The sequence below is a fragment of the Lates calcarifer genome, linkage group LG10, assembly GCF_001640805.2.
Source record: "Lates calcarifer isolate ASB-BC8 linkage group LG10, TLL_Latcal_v3, whole genome shotgun sequence".
In the NCBI taxonomy this organism is placed as follows: domain Eukaryota; kingdom Metazoa; phylum Chordata; class Actinopteri; family Centropomidae; genus Lates; species Lates calcarifer.
The window spans coordinates 1,166,502-1,185,361 of record NC_066842.1 but is presented as its reverse complement, the minus strand read 5'-3'; the positions used below and the strand labels follow the sequence as shown (position 1 = coordinate 1,185,361).

The 18,860-nt window shown below is 41.1% G+C and overlaps 2 protein-coding genes across 4 annotated transcripts in view; both read right to left on the bottom strand.

Annotated features, from left to right (window-relative positions):
- Nucleotides 1-540: 540 nt before the first annotated feature.
- fezf1 (FEZ family zinc finger 1) lies at nucleotides 541-6,963 on the bottom strand. The gene is made up of 4 exons (XM_018704528.2): nucleotides 5,994-6,963; nucleotides 5,250-5,384; nucleotides 4,628-4,760; nucleotides 541-2,997 (listed from the first exon to the last, which is right to left on the bottom strand). Exons 1-4 carry the CDS (start codon nucleotides 6,807-6,809, stop codon nucleotides 2,762-2,764), a joined length of 1,320 nt encoding a protein of 439 aa, XP_018560044.1. The 5' UTR covers nucleotides 6,810-6,963; the 3' UTR covers nucleotides 541-2,761.
- A 5,035-nt stretch (nucleotides 6,964-11,998) lies between these two features.
- The window catches only part of cadps2 (Ca++-dependent secretion activator 2), a 157,410-nt gene continuing 150,548 nt past the window's right edge, over nucleotides 11,999-18,860 (bottom strand). For all 3 annotated transcript variants that reach the window (XM_018704949.2, XM_051073199.1, XM_051073200.1), the window contains 2 exons: nucleotides 15,551-15,655; nucleotides 11,999-14,914 (listed from right to left, as the gene is read on the bottom strand). In XM_018704949.2, coding sequence (XP_018560465.1) covers nucleotides 14,744-14,914; nucleotides 15,551-15,655 — 276 coding nt within the window. In that variant the 3' untranslated portion in view covers nucleotides 11,999-14,743. The remainder of the gene's footprint in view (nucleotides 14,915-15,550; nucleotides 15,656-18,860) is intronic.

Genomic DNA, 18,860 nt, shown 5'->3' with positions numbered 1-18,860 from the left:
TAAAAAGAGATCTGACGAGTTAAGAGACAAACCAACAACCCATCCAGTCAGGTCAAAGCTGAAGCAAGAACTGTCTCTGTAAACTGTGACGGATGTTTACAGTTTGTATATAAAGATGGACAACACCTTGCTTCTTTTTAGCAACATTGACAAGTTCCCAATATTGTTGTTATTATTCCTGATAGAAATGATGGACGGAAAAACCACAGAAATAAGACTGAAGTTGTAATAAAGGCTGCAAACCCTACTTTGGATTTAATGTTTTTGAGTCTTTTAATTATGTAAAAGTATTATTACAATAGTGTAAACATCCTGTATTTAAAAGTATTTAAGTATTATCAGCAAACTGTACTTTAAATATCCAAAGTAACAGTGTTAAATACATAAAAATGATATTATTGTTATATTATTATGTTCTTTATATTTTATACTTAAGTTTTATATGTAAAGTCTTGATTTGTAAAGCAACCAGTAACTGTAGCTGTAGATAAATGTAATGGAGTAAAAAGTGTAATATTTCTGTGGGCTAAAAGTGGCTAAAATGGAAATACTCAAGTAAAGTTGTTCGTAAATGTACTGTTACTTGGCCTTCACAGTCTGGATGTAAACCCCTGGAAATGACGGTATCATGTGAAAACTGTGAGATCCGACTGAAAGCTCGAGGAAAAAAAAGCTGGTAAATTCTGACCTTATAATAAAAAGACCAAAACCAACAAATAAAGGCTCAGTAATTTCCTAAAACAGCTGCTCATGGGAGTTTTTTTATCAAACAAACAGGAGGAAATAGTGCAATTTGTTTGGGACTATTTTCAGTGGTGGATGAATCCACATTTATGGCTCTGGTGGCAGAACAGATGGAATTGGCACAGAGGAATAAGATATATCAGTCTCTGATACACACACACACACACACACACACACACACAATACTTGTTAGTTTTCATCGTTGGTTCGAGTTAGAAAAATCTGGAATCAGCAGGTTTATTCTTTAAAACGTTGGGGAATAAATCCTGACCCAAGTCGTCGAGTGTCGCTTCACCTCGGCTACATCTCTGGTCTCAGAGTTCATCAATCTCACATCCTGAGATGCAACTGAAAAATAATCAAAACTATCACTGATGACTAAAGATAATTAGCCACCATTAGAGTAATAACTGGCTAAGAATCAGAGGAAGGTCAGAGTTCAGTTCATCCTCTGTCCGAGTGTCCTCAGTCCAACACGAGCCGAGAGAGACAGAAACATGGAGCGTCCAGGCTGGGGTCAGAGGTCAGGGGTCAGGGTGAGGTTGGATTAGGTCTGAGGGGCTGTCACAGGCCTGGAGGGGTCAGGAAGCCTCCTGATGCCTTTTTTTGTTTGGCAGGGTCAAGTTCAAGAGGAGGGGTCGAGTCTGGGGTCGAGGACGGAGTTTGTTTCCTCTGGGTCACGTTTAGGACCGAGCGTCAGGGATGTTCGTACAAATCAAGTGTTTGTTATTTGTACGAATCATCAGGCAGCTTCTCACATAAAACATACACTAATTTAATCCAAAAACTTTAGAAAATAGGAATCAGAATTTATTTCATGTGATGAAATACTGTCAGGTCTGATGGAAAAATGTGTCACCTCAGTCTGAGACTAATTATACACAAGAAAATCAGTTTTTTGCTTAGCCCCCATAACCAAGTGCATTATGGGAGATGTAGATGTTTTTAGAGTTGAGTTTGACCCATTGGTCTTTTGCAGAGCGCCCAGGTTTATGGAAGTCCAAACTGAAATCACTCAGTGCTCTTTTAAAACTGTTCCTGCTGTTTAACTATTTGTATCCTCAGTCAGCTGTTTGTGTTGAATGCATTTTAAATTTGGTCCTTTTTTTTTTTTTTTTTTTTTTTAGCTAAAATTTAAAGACATTTAATCTAAATTGAAATCATATCTGCAGATGTCATCCACCTCCTAAAATCTTAAAATAAAAGCTTTAAGATTTTGGTTAAATTTAAATTTAAAACTCTGATTTAGTGATTTTAGAGAAGCAGTTACTGATTCAATAAAACTGATTAAGCAAAAATTGATATTTTTGATATTTGAAAAAAAACCTTGTGAAATTCTTTGTGTGTAATTACAGATTTTATGCAGCAGTGAAAAACCATTTAGTGAATTAGAGGAAACTAACGAAGTAATTTAAGGCTACAAAACACTAATCTGAGTGAAAATGACTAAAAACCAGCAAATGAAGCTCAGCTGGTATTTTTGAGGATATGATTTGTAATTTCAGCACATTTTGTGCTTTTAGGCTCAAATTATTCAGAGAATCAACCATAAAAATTCAGCTTTGAGGTTAAAAAAAGAATTTCTGGCTGCAGAAGAGCAGGGGTCAGGGGTCAAACGAAGGATCATTCAGTGATTCAGGTGATCAAGAGCACAAATGACTAATTAGAGGGAACAAAAGTGTAAAACTGATCCAGACACGAGTCTTTCTGAGTTAATTATTTGTCCGTTTGAGGACACTTTGTGGTTGTGGAAAGTCGCGGCTGCACAGGAGAGAGGAGAGAGGCCGAATGAAGCGGTCACAGATTAACTCTCACTGCAGCGGATCAACGGCTGCTTTGAAAAAACACATAAAGAATCAATAAGAAGTCGTGAGTTACTCATTTCTGAAAAATCCTGGAGACACCTGCAGAACTTAGTCAATCTGTCTCATGAGGACTAAAGTTTAGTTCCCGACCTGATGGGGGGAGGTCTCAGGGTCCCAGTGTATTTTTTGGTGTGTTGGGATGAAGGCGTCTCTCAGGCCTGGGGGGGCGACTGCGGGCCGGCGGGGTCGTGCAGCTTCCTGACGTGTTTCTTCAGGTCAAAGTTCCTGCAGAAGCCCTTTCCGCAGGTGGGGCAGGTGAAGGGCTTCTTGTCGTTGTGCGTGTGCATGTGGAAGGTGAGGTTGTACACCTGGTGGAACGCCTTGCTGCAGATAGAACACTTGAACTGCTTCTCCCCGCTGTGCGTCAGCTTGTGGTTCTTGTAGTTTCCTGTGAAAAAAATCAGACGACGACGACACGTCAGAACAGGAAGAAAATCCTGAGCTCAAATAAAAGTAAACTGATGTCAAATAAAAGAAACTTCGCAGCAGCAGTTATTATTTTAATCGAATGATGATGAACCAAACGTGAACAGGAGGAAAGTGACGCCGTATAAAAAGAATCAAAACCACATGAGGCTTTGCTGTTTTAGTTGATATGTTTGCTGACGAGCTGAAACATTCTGTCCTCAACATCTGTGCAGCCGCCGCTGGATCCTCTGTCAGGGGCAGACTCCCGAAAACCTGGAGGCCATGGACCGACTGAGGACGTTCACTCAGCTTCATATTCAGATCCTGGAGCTGCGGAGACAAACGCTCCAGAGAGAGAAAGACCTGAGGGTCCAGGACTGAGGAGGTCCTCTGTAAAGACTTCGACCTCAAACCTGAAGCAGGAAGTTCTCACCGGAGTCGTCATCACTCAGACAGAGAGGTGCTTCTGAGGGTCCAGACCGAGACCAGAGGCAGTCTGCCAGGACCTGGACCTGGTCCAGCAGCCTGTGACTCTCTCTCTGACCAGAGCAGCCTTAAATCACACAGAGAAGTTAAACTGCGCAGACGTGACAGAGGACACGTCCTTCAAGTGACGAGTCCTTTCTCCACGAGTCGTCGTCAGTCGTCTCGAGTCGTCGTCGAGTCGTGTGATCTCAGTGGTGAAGCTCAGAGCGACTGGAGCTGCAGTTCTCAGCTGAGACTCGGTCACGCTGGAGGACATGATGTTCAACCCTAAACCTGCTGCTGCTTCACAACCACTCAGTAACACACACACTCCTCCTGTGTGACGGATGAAGAAACACCTGCAGACAGGACTCAGGGCTGAAAACACCTCCACCCTCCTCTGCATGTTCTCCATCTCTGTTCTACTCAGATGTTATCACAGAAAAACATCCAGCAAACACAACTCAGTCTGCTGTCAGTGAAATAAGAGAACCTGTGATGGTTCTGTCAGAGCAGCTTTACCACATTCAATGATTCAAAGACAAATGAAATCATCATAACGGACCAATGAGGATTAGCACTGTGACTTAACGACACTTTGTCCCACTTTTCCTGATGATTCCCTGTTTGTTGTGACGTCTACACTGGAATAGTGGAATATTAAACAGAATAACCACATGAACTGTTGTATTATAGATGAAGCTTCAGCAGCTGCATTTATGACCCAGAAATAAAACTCTGACCATGAGCATCTGACACGTCCCCGCTTCACCAGCTTCATGTTTTTAATCTTTTTTTAACTCCTTCACTTTCAGATGATTTGTCCTTTTTCAATCTCTGTAAATTGAGATTTAACAAGATGTTCACATTATTTTGTCCAACCTCCTGAACCACAGCTAACACACTGAGTTATGCTACATACGTAATTAAATGTCGTTTAGACTGAGGAGTGAAAACTGTGTTTTCCCTTCAGTCCGTTATTATTATTATTATGAATTATTATTGTTATTGTTATTATTGTTAGTATTATCCGGTATAAACATCTTTTCATTAACGGGACCGGTTGTGTTAAATGTCGCTGTAGATGATCGTTAAAATAACGGAGGTGATGATGATGATGATGATGATGATGAAGGCCGTCTCACCTTTCTGATGGAATCCTTTCCCGCAGAACTCGCACACGAACGGTTTGTATCCCGCGTGGATGCGCGTGTGCGTGTTGAGCGTGGAGCTGCGGTTGAACGCTTTCCCGCACTGGTTACACTTGTGCGGTTTTTCCTGTGAAAATAAAAAATAAAAAGATTTAATGATAGTGATAAATGACAGGAAACATTCAGAAACATTAACGGGATTTTTGAATTCATTTCACTGATGAATGTTGTGTTTTATATGAGCAGTGTCTTTAACGTGTCTTTGAACGCAGCATCTTATTTATCTCTGTGTCTCTGATTAAAACGGATTTTTACATTTTTCTTCTTCATTTTTTTTAATTCTAACAAATCGTTTTTTTCTTTTATCGGTGATTGTTGATGTTAAATCTCATTCACAGCAGCTTCACCTGCATTTAAATCTGCTCCTCATAAAAATCTGATCGATTTAATGATCCACACAGAACAGCATCAATAAATAATGAATAGATCAACGATAAGTTTGTTTCTATTTTCTGATCAAGACCTGATGAAACTGATCAATAAAGAATAAAATGAACAGACATAAATAAATAAACAATCGATCAGCGTGTGTGTGTGTGTGTGTGTGTGTGTGTACCTGAGTGTGGATGATCTTGTGTCGGCACAGTGTGCTCGCCTGTCTGAAACCTTTACCGCAAACTTTACACACGAAGGGTCGCGCGCCCGTGTGCACGGGCATGTGGCGGGTCAGGTTGTAGTGCGCGTTAAAGACCTGACAAACAAACAACAAAAAAAACAACAAACAACAACATGAATAATAATAATAATAATAATAATAATAATAATAATAATATTTTTTAAAATAACTTTGACATTCAGATGAAACATTTTTAAATTAGTTTTTTATTAAAAACTTGTTGAATCTCAGTTTTTGCTTTTTTTTCTCCTTTAAATATAAAAAACGAGAAAAGAAAAGAAAAGAAAAGAAAAGAAAAGAAAGAAAGGAAAGAAAGGAAAGGAAAAAGGAAAAAGGAAAAAGGAAAAAGGAAAAGGCTTCAGGAGCCGTTAAATGGTCTCAGAAATAATGAAGCTGATTTAACAGAATTAACAGATTTTCAGCCTCAAAGAAAAAAAAGTCCGCGAGGAGAAATAAAGAAAAGAGATTCACAAAATAAAGCGAGAGCGCGTGATGAGGTCACAGGCTGAACCCGCTTCATTTCTTTATATTTCAGATGAGTTTAATTATTTTAGATTTCATGTCTGAATTTTGTAAAAATCGAATTCTCTTTGTTCAACTTTAGAATCCTCGGTGTCCTCTCTCTCTCTCTCCGGGTCCGGGTTCTGGTCTCTGGTTGAACCGGATCGCCGGTTCGGGACTCACCTTGCCGCAGACCTCGCAGGTGAAAACCTTGGGCTTGCTGCCGGGACAGGAGCCGCTGAGCCGGGCCGCCGCCGCCGCCGCCGCGGAGCCCTTGAAGATCTTGTCGCTGAGGATCTGGTCCCGCTCCTTCATGTAGTGCTGGATCTGGCTCTGAGACAGCTCCTTGAAGGCCTGCACGCCGGGCACCGGGTACCGCTCCCCGGCCTGCTGCAGGCCCGGCTTGCTCTTCTCCGCCATGAAGGCTTTGTGCCGGGCGCTGAGCAGGTACGAGGCCATCGGGTGCAGGTTGACGAGGCCGGCCGGCGGGGGACAGGTGCCGGCGTCCGTGCTGCAGTTCAGGTAGCACACGGTGCCCACGGCGGGGAACGAGGACTGGTTCACCACCCGGGGTCTGAACAGTTTGTACTGGCCCGCGGCGGGCTGGCCCGCGGCGGACTCCTCCTGCTGGTTCTTATAGTTCAACCCAAAGCCCAGCAAGTCTGCGGGAGCGGCCACGGAGGACGCGTCGAAGTGGCCCGGATCCAGCCCGCTGATGCTGAGCCGGTGGCCCGGATCGTACCCGAGCGGCACCAGCGGGATCATGCAGTGCAGCGAGGACGGACAGACGTCGGGTTTCCCCACGGGAGCGGACTGGAACCAGCTGGGGAGCGGTATCGACTTGGGCTCGGGCGTCCGGGCCATAATCCGGTCGATGGAGAAAGCGAGAGGCTTGCTGCCGCCGCCGCCGGAGGTGAGCATGTCGGAGCCCGCGGGCTGGCTCCCAGAAGCCGGGGGGGAGCCGAGGATCCCCGCTGGGCGGCGGAGAGGACCGTCCATCAGCTCCGCATCAACCGCGCCGCGACGACGACAACAACGAGCAGCTGCTGGAGAGGCGCCGGGGGTTGGGGCTGCTCCTCACCGGCCCGCTGGAAAGGGCATCATCTGCCGGGGAACCCCCCCTCCGAATCACCGGGCCCGTTCCTCCCGCTTATTGACGACAATCAGGGCGGCCGCGGATCGCTCGATAGCGGCGTGCAGAGAGCCGAGACCTCGCCGATCGTTACGTCCAGGAAGGGGAGCGGAAAAGTAGATAATTGTTCAATTCTCGTCCGTCGATTCTCTGCACTTGTCGCCGCTGGAGGAGGAGGAGGAGGAGAGGAGGAGGTCGTCCTCTACTTGGCAGGACTCCTGCTCAACTGGAAGGTATTTGGTAAATCCCAGGTCTCCTTGTGGCTTCGCGTGACATCATTTTTTTTCTTTGACTCGCAGTGGGCAGACGCGCGGCGGCCGCGGGGTCACGCGCTGTCACACTTTACTGCAGAGTTGGACGCAGCTTTGGCTCTGGCGCCGGTTCACGCACGGTTCAGGGAAGACGCGGAGCTGTCCTGTGGCTGAACCCGAGACAGAAAACGGACAGAGACACTGAGCAGGAAATGGATTTGAAGTCATCGATCTGACAAACTCTGAGCAGAGAGGGAGCTGCGGTTTCTCTTCTTACGCAGCAGAGTTTTAGAAGCTGAAACCACCCGAGGCAGCAACAAGTCAACTGATAGAAACAAGAAGCAAGACGAGAAAAAGCCGGTCCTCCTCCTCCTCCTCCTCCTCATCCTCCTCATCCTCCTCACGCGCTGTGGATCCCTCTTCTCTTCTTCTCGCCTGTTTTTTACGCAGAGCTGGAACAAAGCGCTGAGAGCCGCGGGTCTGAGGCTCCGAGCTGATCCACTTCTCCAGGGTCAGAACAACAAAGATAGAAGAGAGAGAGAGAGAGAGAGAGAGAGAGAGAGAGAGAGAGAGAGAGAGAGATTCATCTGTTTCATTCACTGTTTTCAAAAGTCCCACAAATAAAGAATATTATGATGATTATTATTATGATTATGATTATTGTTGTTGTTGAAGCTGGAAATAATTACAACGATTCTACTTGAAATGAAAATAAGAAAGAAAAAGAAAAAACGACTTCATGTAAAAATGAGAGAATGAAGTGATGAAAAGAGAAAAGTGGAAACAGCTGCGTTTAAAATGATGTTTTGATGTTTTACCTGGTTTAACGGATGTTGGCTCTTGTTTCCGGAGTCAAAGGTCACTGATGATGTTTTTACCACAGAGACCAGACATATTATCATTGTTATTCATATTGATTCATATTAGCAGCGCGAGGCCCTCACCGTCTCAGGTCCTGAAGTCAGCGGCCTTTAGATTCTCATTTATTCTTTCTCTTCTTTTATTGTTTCATTTCTTTTGTTCATTGTTTCGTTTTATTCGAGCTTCAGCGTTTTTTTATTCTGCTCTGTTTTTTTTTTTTAAATGCTCCGTGCTTTTATTTTCTAAAGACAATAACCTGATTTGAGTAAACAGTGTATGAGACACAGTCATGCTGAAAACAGTTTGTCCTCCTGGGCACCCGTAGTTAGAGGCTGCTGCATAAACAGATAATAAAACAGCTGATGTTTTACAGGTTGATATAAACTGTGTTTCTCATAGTTTACAGAGAACAAACTGTAAACAGAGCAACAGTATTTAATGATGAATGAAACCACAGGCCTGAACCATCACAGTAAACATCTGAAATCATGTGGAATGAAATATCTGTTAACCACAAAAGTTATTATTATTATTATTATTATTATTATTATTGTTGTTGTTGTTGTTGTTGTTGTTATTATTAATAGTAATAATAGTAGTAGTAGCAGTATCAACAGTAAGTATAAAATCAGCGCTGTAAAGCAGCTTATTCATGATTTCTGAGGCCTGTAAATTTAAAGCTGGTTTTATTGTTTCTGCTTCTTTATCAACTTTAAAAACTGTTTTACATTTTACTGATGTCTGAACTAAAATGTGTCTCAGAGGAAACTGCTTCATGAACGACGTCTTTGTCTTTCTTTATAAGATAAATCAGATTTTCATTTTAGACTTAGTTCATTTTGTATTTGTTGTTGTATTGTTTTTATTTATTTGTGTTTCTCTGCTGTGAGGGAAATGTATTATTATTATTATTAATAATAATAACAACAACAACAACAACAACAACAACAACAATAATAGTAATAATAATAATAATAATTATTATTATTGTTGTTGTTAATAATAACAACAACAACAACAATAATAATAATAATAATAATAATTATTATTATTATTATTATAAGAAGAAGAAGAAGAAGGTCAGGTTTCTTGTTTTTGGTTTTGTCTTCTGTTGGGGTAAATAGGTTTGATGCTCATTTTAATGAGGACAGAGAGGAGACAGCAGCTGATGGACGACGGCCAGCGAACAGAAACCCTTTGAAACCTCCTTAAGCCTACAAGATTAAACTGACATGGAGACTAATTACATTTACAGATTAAATCAACAGAAATCAATGAGTCAATCCCTGAATACTGAATATCTGGAAAAAAGAAATGTGCAGCGATTTCCTACTGAATGTGTTTTACTTTTTATTGAAATGATTTTTTCTGTTTCTACAGGAGCTCTTGTCTGTTTTATTTTTAACCTTGCTGCATATAAACTGTAATTTGAACCTTTATCCTGTTGATTTTACTCCTAGAACTCTGACTGCACCGCTCCTTCACACAGACATAATCCATGTCCCCATTTTCACCTGGTATTAAAATACAATCTGTTTCCAGATCAGATCTGTCTGAACACCTCTGGAGGACGGATCTCAATGAGGACAATGAGAACACATTAAAAACACCAGGTGGAAATGTGAAGGATCAGATGGTTTATTATCTGGAGAACGTGTCTGGATCACATTTTAATACCAGGTGGAAATGGGGTGAAGATTCAGCGTGGTGTATTTGGTCAGATTAGAAACACTGGGATCTCCTCTAGAATATAAAACAAACTTCTCTGAGTTTGAAGTTTGGACAGATAACTTGAGTTTAATCAAATCTACATTTGACCAACAGTATGTCCTTATTTTAGACACTCACCATGGGCCTGACTCTGCTGCTCTTACAGCCTCTAGTTTTCATTGGTTTCAGTCCAGCAGATGTTGAACCTGCTGCAGGGATCTGCTCCCATTCAGCCATGTTAGAACAGTAGTTAAGTACAGCACTGATGTTGGGTGATAAGGTCTGACTCATGGTTGTTGTTCAAATTGGTCCTAAAGGTTTTGGATGGCGTTGAGGTCAGGGCTCTCTGTAGACCAGTTCTTCCACACCAAACTGGGGAATCCATGGAGCTGGCTTCATGTGCAGGGACCTTTCTACAGGTTTCCAAAAAGTTAGAAGAGCACTATCATCCTATATATCATCGTACACCGTAGCACTGTGATTTCCCATCATTGGAACTAAAACCCCTCTTCCACCAACACGGAACCGGTTCTGTTCCAGTTTGTGCAACTGAATTTCAACCACCTGGAACATTTTGATCAAAAATAAATTGGTTTGGAACCAGAAAAGTCGGCTCCAAACTGGATCCAAAAAATAGCAGGTTTCCAAGAACAAGCCCTGACCCATGTCCTATTTTACAGGTTGGAGAAAGAGGATGGAGAAGGCGTCTCAGAAATCACTGGTCAGCTGACAAAAAGCTGTAATAATATTAAAAATGCTCACAGGTAATCAATGTCAGCACCCTCCATTAATGATGCATCCTTGATTACAGTGGTTCCACTCAAAACTGGTGGAAACGGGGGCTGGTTCATTAGATAGAACCAAGGTTCCGTGAGTCCTGAATGGAACCTGGTTCAAGAACCAAGACTAATTCATTGGAAAAGAGGCATAAGAGGCCCACACCAGGAAAAACCCAGACCAACATGGAGTATGTGCAGTGTCCATAGAGTGCAGTGTATTTTTTTTATTGCCACCAATTCAAAAACATCCTTCCACCTCAGTGTAGATGTGGTATCTTTGATGCAACAAACAAAAAACACAGCATTTATTTAGTGGAACTTACCCATGAGATCAGACTTGGTTCGTCCAGTAGCTGAGTGAATAAAACCCACAAAGTGAAATCACGGTTGCTTTAAAAACACTTTTAATAGTGACACATAGACACCTGAACAAAACAGGTGCACAATAAGACAATATAAATATACTTCTTCAAATAGATTTTTGTCCTTTAGTTTTTGGCCTTTTAAACTGCACTGACACTAACTGGATCGGACAGTTAAAACAAACAGCAGGTTGTTGCACACAGTCGATCAGAGGCTTACACCGAATTTACAGATAGAACTCTTTTTTTCTTAATGACGACACACAAATAGACAGTAGTGAATGAACAAACTACGGCGATGAGAGAGAGAGACTTCGTCCTCTCACAGCTGATCAGATCAAAAACTGTAGTCAGATTAAAAACAGATCCACGTTCTCCCAAGAGGGTCCTGTTAAAAAAGTCCAGACTCTTTCAGTTCGTACGTTTAAGACTTTGATCGACGTTGGATATGATGCACATCAGGCAGTACGACCATATCACTCTACAGCTCAATATAATTCTTCACAACAGTAAATATCACAATGAACAGAGATGACAGCAGATCTACAACTACATCAACATGTAGTCGTTTTTCTGGACAAGTATTCCCCACTTTCAGTTCTGCTGTGGCTCCAACATGATTTAATATTTCATATGGTGAAACTGACTCTTCGTGTTTTTTGTGATTACCTGTGTAGATTTGTTTCCTGTCTCACAGAACCCAGACCTGTAGAAAGATTGAATTTGTTGCATCTTTTCCCACCTGAGGCTACCAGCCTTTGTTTAGCAGTAGAGACATTGTAAGCTACAGAAGGTCCACAGCAGTGCAGCAATATTTCGTTAGCTTGGAGTTGTAAGAGTTTATCTGCAGATCTAAGACACTGAACATCAAATATTCAGCTATTAAGTACTGTCTATTTTATGTTACCTGAAACCTAAACCCTATCGCTAGACCAAAACATAATATTGAATGATTCTGCAAAATCTTTGATTCTGTCAATGTCAGCGTTTTTGAATGATAAATGCTAATGTTTTTCCATTTTGACAATACTGACGCTTGGCAACTACCACACAGTCACATTCAAGGAAAGACTGTTTCAGACTAGAGTTAAGCTGTGGTTAAGGGATAATTCTTGTTTATTACAATTTGGCTCTTGCTTTTGTGGGTTTGGGCGTCATTTCTATCAGTTACTGTAACAGCAAAGTCCAAAATGTTAAAGAAACACACGATCAGATAGGTTGAAAACAAACCTCCAGGTTAGCCAAACATATTAGAAAAAGAAAGCAAAGGCCATTGGTAAAATTATAACTCAAACTGCCCTATTGTAAACATCCAACATAGTTCACAGACCCATTTTCTGCTTCAACTTGACCTACTCTACCTTCTATAACTGTGTGCACTCAGTTCTCCTCATCCTCTAAGGTCTGGATCAGTTTCGGTGACTAAAACACTTGCCTGAGTTTAGGAAAGATCATGGTGAAGGTTAACAAAAGCTAAGAGCAACTGTTTGGTTTGTGATGGGACTGAAACCAGTTTCCAACAAAAATAAACCTACTGCATACCCATTTATCACCTCAACCTTACTTTCTGCAACGCTACGCCAGAGATGTACTAACACTGAATCTTTGTTACTGGACATAAATTGTGTGCCATAGATTAATCCAGTCTGAATTTAAGAGAATGGTTAGACAGTTGAGCCGTCCCACAGTAAGTTTTCTTGAATTCTAATGACTCCTAATGAATCCTGATCCTGACTGTCTTCTAGCTAAGTAAAGCTACTGAACTCAAAGTTAGAGAAACATGGTGATCACTGTTAAATGAAACTAACATTAGACTCCTGGTCCAGATTTGCTGAAGGATGAACAGTGGTCTGATGCTTTGTTGACCAATTCACGCACTGTAACAATTTCAGGCTACTTCTGCTATTGCTAATCAAAAAACAGTCATTGTTTGCACAACCACAAGGGGTTGCTTGTCAGGAAAATGTAAGATTTATGTGTTAAATGACCAATGCTGTTGTTTTACTGGTGAGGAAAATGAATGTGGATAACTGAGCTCTGATAAAACCAGTAGGATAAGAACCTTACAATTCCAAGCTTCCTGTCAAATATAAATAAATGTCTTTAGGGGATTTTCCTGCTGTTGCTGTCAGGAACATGACAAAAAGGCAGCAAGATCACTTGGACTCTCACAGCTGCCAGAGGCTTTTGGACAGTAAGCTACGATTGTGGACAAAAACAAAACAGGAAGGAACTGCACTGACGGCAATCGCTGAGCTCTATTGTACAGAGTGACATCAATCAGAGTATGGCTGCACATGGAGGTGGGCGGGGCTTCCTGTCCTGCAGGTGAGAGCTGGAGGACGAGGTTTGTCTCAGCAACCGTCCAGAGTGTCTTTCGGATGCCTCGCCGCACCTTGACTTCCTTTTTGTCGTACATTCTGACTCATGTACATGTACGTTTCAGCACGTATGTACAGCAGTGTGTGGGCGATGAACGTGTGACAGGTGGGGTCAAAGTTGGGAGTGTCACTACTTGAGCGTTCCTCCTCAATAAATCAGATCCTCAGTCATGATGAATGACATTTTACCTCTAATGCACACGTGCAACCACACTCACAGTGTCACCTTGTTTAGTCGTAAAAAGTGAACCTTCCACAGGTTTTTCAGTTTATAGAGGAAATATAAGACTGTGCTTCAAAAGCCTACAAGGGTCTGACATTTTTATCTGGGTTTTAAAGTATTGAGAGGCGGCTAAAGCATTGTTGGTTTTGGTCTTTTCATGGGATTTGTTGACAATGAAAAAATATACAACAATGGCAACCTTATTCTTTAGTTTGTGAAGATAATCTGTATGAATCTTCCCTTACATGCATTACTTTTTAAATCAAAAACGCAATGAAGAAATTACCTTCATGGTTGAACAAGAAAGCTACATAACTGCTGGACTACATTTATATTTAGTACAACTGTAACTGTAATTTATTCATCATGACCTAATTATATTTCTGTAGTAACAGCTCTCCTCCTAGCCTTCGTTCTCTGTTAGCTAGTGAGATAATGTTAACCATTAAGCTAATGTAACACTAAATTCCTATTATAATTATAATGTTAGCTCACAATTCAGTTCAAGTCGAGATACACCTTAATGTCTGTCTTTATTCAATTTCCTCTACTTAAAGTTTGAGTATGACCGAGTAACGTAGCCTTAGGTAGAAAATGCCTTAACAAGAAGTGCTAGCTCACCCACGTTAGCATAATTTGTCTTGCTGTTGAGAACAGTGAGGCCATTTTATTTGGTAGCCAGTTTTTCTAATTCTGTTTTCCTCAGACATACTCTTGGACTGTAGTTTCACTTTTGTTTTAGTTTACACTTTGCAATGGCCGAGAGAAGAAAATCTGAAGAGAGAGCCAAAAGTTGTTGGCTTGCTAGCAAACATTCCTGCTGTTAACAATACAGCACTGTGTGTTTTGGTGTGTTAAGTGTTAAGTAATCAATTTCCACCTGTTCCTTAATCTTATTTTTCCATATTTGTAGGCTTTAGTTTTAGTTTTCCTTCAATAAGACTGAATGAAGTGGATCTCAGTGTAGAGGATTAATCCACAACTTGGCACGTTAGTTTAGCATAACTTTAGCCTATTTGTCCCGCTGTTGGAAAAACCACAGCTGTTTTGTTGAGCAACAGTCTATTTCAGATATATAATTATTTAAGTATATTTATTGACTGTAGTTTCAGCTTTAGTCTCAGTTTTTAATGAGAACTGTTTTCATGACCGTGATAGAAGGCCCTGATCTGTTGGAGAGGATGACAGTCAAGTAGTAACAGGGTGTGTGAAGGGAGGATGTGTGTGTTTGTGTTTAGTCATCCTCTTCGTCGCTGTCCCTCATGCTGATACCCTGCAGGCCATCGCCTGCCTTGACGGCCGCTGTGGCTTCCTCCACGGTCAGCCGGTTGTAGATGGTCTCATAGCTCTTGTTGTTCAGTGTGCCGTCCAGGACGCCCTGCAGCCTGAAGTCACGGTAGGTCTTCTGTTAAGGTGAGAGGGAGGAAGGGAAGGGGGGTGAGATATGTAAAAGGAGAAGGGAAAAACAGAGAGCATCTTAGGAATGCGGCGAGCTGCCTGCTGTTTGCCATTCAGAAGGACAAAAGCGGGAAGATTGAGGCTGAAGGACGAACTGAGTCTTTTATGTGTCAGACCGGGAAGACAGACTGAGGTGTCTGAGGGTTTTTATTTTTTTACCTTCAGTCAGAAGCCATTATCATTCCTTGTCATGCTGCTTTCAAGTTAAACTTCCATGTCTCTGTACATTAGCAAACTATGAAAAGACGAAAGCAGCAGCAGCAGTGCACAGTTTGAGCAGTTTCTCATGTCTCGCTGCCTCTTCACACTGCTGCTGGTGCCTTCAAGGACACCTCAGTGTGGTTTGTTTTGTCTTTATTTTTTTCTTCTTTTCCGTCAGTGTCAGTTCTGATGGTTTTTACATCAGTAAGCCACAACTTAAGATATTTTTAAAAATCCATTCAGCCAGTCTCAGAATAGTGCACTCCCACTCGTTTCAAACAGAAGGTAGAATTAAGCTGTCATTCTGAACACATAAGCCTTTCTCAGAAATATGCTAACTTCATTTTATTTTGGTCTCTAATATTGTTTTATATTTGTTTACCTTCACAATCTTGATGAGTGTTTTCAGCTGGTACATGTGGAGCTGCAAGTCCAGTCTGTCAGTCAACCAAACACACACTGCCTTCATGGAGCCGGTATACCATTGCTGTAAGAAGAAAAAATAGATAACATTAATAAAAAAAAGACAGACAAACAAGAGAAAATAAACATGAACATCAAAATGATTACACAAACTGTCAGTTGATGGAACAAATGGCCAAAGTTCTGAAAATAAAACCAGATAAACCACAGTTTTTCTTTCAGGTATACTATCTCCATCAAGGTGTAATAATTATAAAACTCATCGCAAAACTCGTTAATGGAAGAAATGAAATGCTCTACTGAGACCCAAAACGCATTTTGAGAATTGTAGCTTTGTAGCGGGAAGTTGCCAATTTTCCTGTTCACTTAAATATACTCAGTTTTCTTGAGGTGGCATCTAGTGGACATTAGAGGAACTGCAGACATATTTAACACACACCTGTGGTAGCCCCTGACTGGAGTTTACCAAAAAATTAAACCTGATTTTTTTTTTTTTTTTTTTTTTTTTTTACAAATGTCTGATTTTCACAAACTCAGGATAAAATGAGAGCTACTGAATGCTGCATCTTTTATTTCTTTCTTTACAATATCCTTAAAAAGAACATAAATAAAACCGGTACAGTCTGTGGTTGCTGTGTGTTTGCCTGCAGAAGATTTCAGATGATTTCTGTTTGCCTGCTGACAGCTTCTGAAACTCCTCGCTTCAGTCATGTCGATGACACTACAACACAAGGTCAAAGGATGTGCGCCATCAAAATGGCAAAACTCAAAGAGGGCAAAACATTTACTTATTCAAAGACATCAATTTACTGGAAAATGTCTGAATGCTGCACGTGAAGGGAAGAGTCCATGGCTCAGCTTTGAACTTCAAAGGAGGAACAAACCATCAGGTTCCATCTTTGTAATTTTCATTAAACCCTCTTCCTTTACATCTTCCATCACCAGGCCACAACTGCAGAGAAATCAAATGGACCTTTTCTCACCTGAAGAGTGATCCTCACTTTACAGCAGCATTCAACACGCTGCTGGTTAAATGCACACATTGGGTGGCTTTATTCAGTTACCAGTCAAACAAGAATGCTCGGGGACATTGCTCTGACACAGTAATGACCCGTAATATTCAGATCTGCTTTAAGAACCACTGACAGACTTAATTTCACACTGACAAGGACTGTAATTACTTTCCAATTTAAGAGAGAAAAAAACAGTCCAAAGGTTATTTCATGCACTTGACAAAAGCCAAAACACATCCGTGATCATTCAGGGGTCATGCAAATATTTGATTCCATCTATTGTGAGAGTGACCTCTGACCTCCTTCACACTGTCTCCATATAATTAGACAAAATAATGAAGCAGTTTCTCTCTCAGTCTGAGTATTTTTGTCTCAACTAAACACAAAAAATCTGTCTTAATTTACAAATGAGGGTTCAGGTTAAATCACAAGTCCTGATTTTATTTCTTTTCTGTCCAAAGAGAAGAAACAAACAATGTTTGTTCTCTAAAGAAGCCCTAATCTTATCATCTGTAAAATCACCTGGCAGTCACAAATTCAGCATCTTTTTGTAAATAACTTTGAAGAGGAATTTTATGTCCAACATTTTATGTTGTAATAGTGCAACTGCCAAATTCAGCTTGGCATTGTTTTCTTAGAAACACAATCAGGCATAATAGCAGCAATCCAGCTAATGGGTGACATAAACTCCCAACTCTAGCTTTATCTTTTTGTTAATTTTGGTTGTTGATGATATTCATATATTGATGTTAATAAAATATTAACACATTTTAACACATGTAATTTTATATTTTATTTCAATACCCAGTGACTTTCAAGTGTATTAATTTACACTTGATTTTTAATTACTGAAAGGATCAAATGAAAGGTGTTTGGAGATTAAATATCTGAAATGCTCTGTCAGCCTCCAAGGCCATGTCCACACTAATACCTTGTCATTTTAAAACAAAAACGATCTCTGTCCAGACGAGCGCTTTAGTTCCATATCAGAAATAATCTAAAAAAGCAGATCACATGACCTTACACGTACACTGGGCATGTGCATACCAAACAGTAAAGGGCTTATAACACTGTTGGACATGGGAATTATCGCAGATAACTCAAATAATATCTTCCCTCCTTCACATTTGTATCAGTTGTATCCATTATAAAACACAGAATTTAACAGCTGGTAGCAAAGACATCAAGGTCAGCAACTTGTAATTTGTTATCTGCCACTGGTAGTCAAGGCTGAAATGGGTCACATGATTTGTCATTGACCATGACAAATCAGGTAAGGATACGTTATTACTAATAAAAACCAATCAGGAAGTGAACGTTGGCGTCTGCGTCATTGTTTTTGTCCATCCAGACTAAAACACAGCACCAGAGTTTTCAAACTAAAACGGGTCCAACGGCGTTTCCAAAAGTCTCAATTTTAGGAGCTCGAAAACTCTGGAGTAGTGTGGACGCCAAGCGTAACCATAGCCACAGCAATGGCTTTTAAAACTAAAATGCATTCGTGTGGATGAGAAACGTACATCAGCACTTTTAAATATTGTGGTTAAGTGTCTGATTATATTTGTTGTTTGTGTGCAGTGTGATGTATCGTTCTGTTTTATTCTGTGTTTAAAACTCAGGAGGACGGCTTGAGCCATTCCAGCTGTGATATTGTCTCGTTTTCTCACCCTCCCTCCTTCCTCCATCATTTCTTCCTCCTCATGTTCTCCACACTAAATATTTTTACGCAGCGATTCGAGTCGTATGCTAATCAGCTCGCCTCACAATCGCCTCACGCTCTGAGTTAACAGATGCTCGAGGATGTTGAAATTACTGGATGATATTTGTTCCTCCTGTGATGATTTCTCCTGATTTCCTTCTTTCCACCCCTCCTCCACCTCTCCCTCTCTCTCCCTCTCCACCCGCTCAGTGAAACATTCATTTGAGTCTCTGGGAGGCGAGTTTCCTCAAAGCGACTAATCAGCTGCCTGACGGTTAGCTCGCGAGCTGCGTTAACTGACGTGGAAATTGAGTACGAAGGCGCTCCTTAATTGAGCTGATTAGAGGACGAGAGTGAAAACAGATGGAGGGAATATGTTGGGGAGGGAGGATGGAGGGTGGACTGCACAGCATTGTGGGTCTATATTAGTCTTGTAAGAAAATAATATCTACATGATGATGAATGGGGCAGTGGTTCCCTTTAAGAGTCACAATAATGATTTCATTTAAACATTTGACAAATATTCTAATTTTGTCCACAAAAATACTGATTCTGTT